The 3,704-nt window shown below is 37.7% G+C and overlaps 1 protein-coding gene across 1 annotated transcript; it reads right to left on the reverse strand.

Moving 5' to 3' along the window:
* Positions 1-2,162: 2,162 nt before the first annotated feature.
* Positions 2,163-3,122, reverse strand: LOC120221456 (olfactory receptor 56A3-like). Its single transcript, XM_039218851.1, has one exon. It carries the CDS (start codon positions 3,120-3,122, stop codon positions 2,163-2,165), a length of 960 nt encoding a protein of 319 aa, XP_039074782.1.
* Positions 3,123-3,704: the final 582 nt, after the last annotated feature.

Genomic DNA, 3,704 nt, shown 5'->3' on the forward strand with positions numbered 1-3,704 from the left:
AAAAGCATTCAAATAATTTAAAAATCTTACATATTTACCCATGTAGTAACAAATTCTGATGCTTTTTTATTCCTTTGTTTAGATCTATATTTATATCTGATAATATTTTCCTCCTGGATAAAGAAATTTTATAAGCATTGTTTACAGTGTGAGCCTGTTACTGAAAAATTATTTCAGTTTTAGTATGTTTAAAAAAGCATTTATCTGAGGTGCCTGGGTGGCTTAGTCAGTAAGCATCCAACTTCAGCTCAGGTCATGATCTCATGTTCATGGGTTTGAGCCTTGCATCAGGCCCTGTGCTGACAGCTCAGAGCCTGGAGCCTGCTTTAGATTTTGTGTCTCCCTCTCTCTGTGCCCCTCCCCCACTCACGCTCTGTTTCTCAAAAATGAATAAATGTTTTAAAATTTTTTAAAGCATTTATCTGTTTTTAAGAGTATTCCTATGGGATATAGAATTCTAGTTTAACAAGTTTTTTATTTTGAGTTTTAAAGATATTGCTGTAGTGTCTTACATGCACTATTTCTGGTAAGCAATCTGATTTCATCCTTTATTTAGATAATCTATGATATGTCTTTTGATCTGGCTTTATAATTTTATTCTTTAATCATTATTTCTGAATAGTTTGATTATGATATGTACCCCTAGTATAGCTTTATTCATTTTTCTTATTCTTGGATTTCATTGAGTTTCTTAGAACTCTGAGTTTATAATTTTTACCAGATTTGGAAACTTGCAGCCATTATTTATAATTATATTTTATGTCCTCTCTTTTGTTAAGGTGGTGCCTTGACACTACAACAGTATCTTTATGTACACTGACAGAACAATAAATACATATGTAAGAATTTTTTCTCTACCCATCGTTCTAACTTTTCATTGGTAAACCCATACATTTTATAATGGGACCACATGGACCCATACATGTTTTACTGCATTTTATGCATTATATATTAAGTTGTTTAGATGGACAGGGGCCTCACACTTCTATAGGTAGCCTTGAATAAAATTGAGTATCACTTCTTAATTGATCATAGTCTATTTTGAGGTGCTTTTTTCTGTGAATCTCTTTTTTTTTTTTTTCATTCACTGAACACTACTTTGTGAATCCATGTTAATCTCTTGATACTAGAAGGTAAGGATAATAAGGAGCACTTCAGGATTTTTTCGTGGGCCTTCTTACGTTCTTGTTCTATTTTCTTTCCCTTGGCCTATCCATCTAGTTCCATTGCTTCAATGAGGATATGTAATCAGTTCTCAAGTGTACATCTTTTTTTTCTTCCAAGTGCAAATCTTATTTGAGTGTGATTCCTGTAAGTCTATACACCTCTACTTGTGTATCTCAAGTGTATTCAAATTCAAAGTTCCTAATACTATACTTCTGCTTTTATGGCTAAGCCCTCATCTGTCCTATGGTGATGTTCCAAACATGCTCAAACAATGGATGTGGATGAAATATGGTCTCCCTCACTCTTGAAGTCTAATATAAAAACCCAGAGAAAAAGTACCATGTCTGAATTATATTCCTAGTAACTGTCATACAATTAGTAATTTAGTCAACATTTATTTATTAATTTCACAAACATTTATGGGTCTCTACCATAAGCCAAACACTGTGTACAACAGTGAACACATAAGGCAAAAAATCTTGCCCTTCTACTCCTTAAGTTTTGATAAATGTCGACTGACTAAACAAATAAGTGAGGAACTTTTATGGTCGTTAGGTAGTGAAAAATGCTGTGTAGAACAGTGAAACAGAGAAGGTGTTGGGACATCATCTGTGTTTTGGGGGAATATTGTTAGCTGCTGTTTTAAATACTGTGGTCAGGAACACCCATTGGAAATGAGGGAAGGAGATATGTGGACAGAGGAACAATAAGCCAAAAGTTTCAGAGACAGGACTGTGGTTCATGTTTTTGAGAAGCTATTAGGAAGGCAGTTCTGACCAAGGGATATAAGGAGGATGTCAGGTAGGTAAAGGAATACCATATCCCTAGTCTCTTCAGAAAACCAATGAGTGTAAGAAGTGTGATGTGACTGTGGGTAAAGGGAAACCATATAGTTTTTATCATCAGGCATGTCCCCATGAGAAGATTAGGACTATATTTCTGTCTAATCCCTGCATTTTGATTGTGGTTTTGAGAAAAGCAAAGCAAGAGCATGATTATTTTCTGTTCTCTCTTGCCCTTCTCAGTAATTTCCTAATCCCCTCTTTAATCTCCTGGGTCCGTACCCCATAGACAATGGGGTTGAGAGCTGCAGGAATTACATGGTGTAACACATTAAGTAAGACAGGAATATCAGGGGAAATTTTTTTCTTGGCAATGTGGGTAAAAACAAAAACCAGCAGGATGGTGCTGAAGAAGAGGATGAGAATGAAGTGAGAGCCACAAGTGCTCAGAACTTTGGCAGCTGCCCCTTTTGCCTTGAGTCTCAGAACAGCTCGTAAGATGAAGGTATAGGAGAAGAAGATAAGGATGAGGTCAGAGCCCAGAAGAGTCCAGGCCACAATTAAATGGTAAATTCTGTTAATGGCAATATTATCACAGGAGAGCTTGGACACAGAGAGATTAGCACACATACAGTTCTCAATTACATTTTTTCCACAATAATGGAGCCGGGCAGAGAGGATGGGAATGAACATGGTAAGAAGTGCATTTCTGGCCAAAATAAAGATAGCAGCCTTGGCTACAAATTGGTCAGTGATGATGGATGTGTATCTCAGTGGGTGACAGATGGCTACATAGCGGTCATAGGCCATAACCATGAATGTGCAGGACTCCATGCCAAAGAAGCCATTCATGATGAACATCTGAAGGAAGCAGGCATAGAAGCTGATGGACTTGAGGTCAAACCAGAAGATGGCCAGGATCTTGGGGATGACAGTGAGACAGAGCACGATGTCCAATAGAGAGAGGAGGCTGAGCAGGTAGTACATGGGCTCATGTAGAGAGACCTCCAGCCGAATGGTGATCAAGAGAATACCATTGGCCCCCATGGCCAGGAAGAGGAGGAAGCTGAGTGGCAGAGACAACCAGAGCTGCCAGCTGGGGGACCTGACAAAACAATTCAGGAGGAAGTCTGAAACCCCAGAGGAGATGGTGCCATTTTGGTGTGCTGTCATATTTTGTCATATATTTTTACAGCTTTCTTTTAGTGGTCTGTAAAATTAGGAATTAATTAGCTCCTGATTTAAGACACATGAATTTAGAAGAATTTGCTTCACCTACATGAAACTTGTGATTCCTGGCAGGTCATCCAGAGCCATGAGAATTCATCTGTTTATCATTTGTGCCATGCTACTCAGATATTCTCATCACAAAACAATATAGAAGACCGAGGTAATATGACTGATTATATATGTTTGGTTTTTTCAAGTTTTAAAAAATAGAACTTTCATTTCTTTGAAGAAACACAAAGAAGGGGGGGATTTGCTTACTTTGTTTCAGGTGTGTATCTAAATTTGTAATTGTAAATTTCCTTTTTACTTTTGGTTTTGTGACCCCATAGACTACCATATGACAAACCTATGGTTTCTCTACACAAAGGTTAAATAGGAGAACCTGGCCCAAATAGGGACTCAGATACATGACTATCTCTCATGTACTCCCATGCACACACAGTTCTTGGGCAGATTCCCAGAAATCTGGGATATTTCTCTTGCACTTAAAACTCTGACTCCTGCTTCCACTGCCCTGAGTATAAT

The sequence above is a fragment of the Hyaena hyaena genome, unplaced genomic scaffold, assembly GCF_003009895.1.
Source record: "Hyaena hyaena isolate Hyena2069 unplaced genomic scaffold, ASM300989v1 scaffold_779, whole genome shotgun sequence".
NCBI lineage: Eukaryota > Metazoa > Chordata > Mammalia > Carnivora > Hyaenidae > Hyaena > Hyaena hyaena.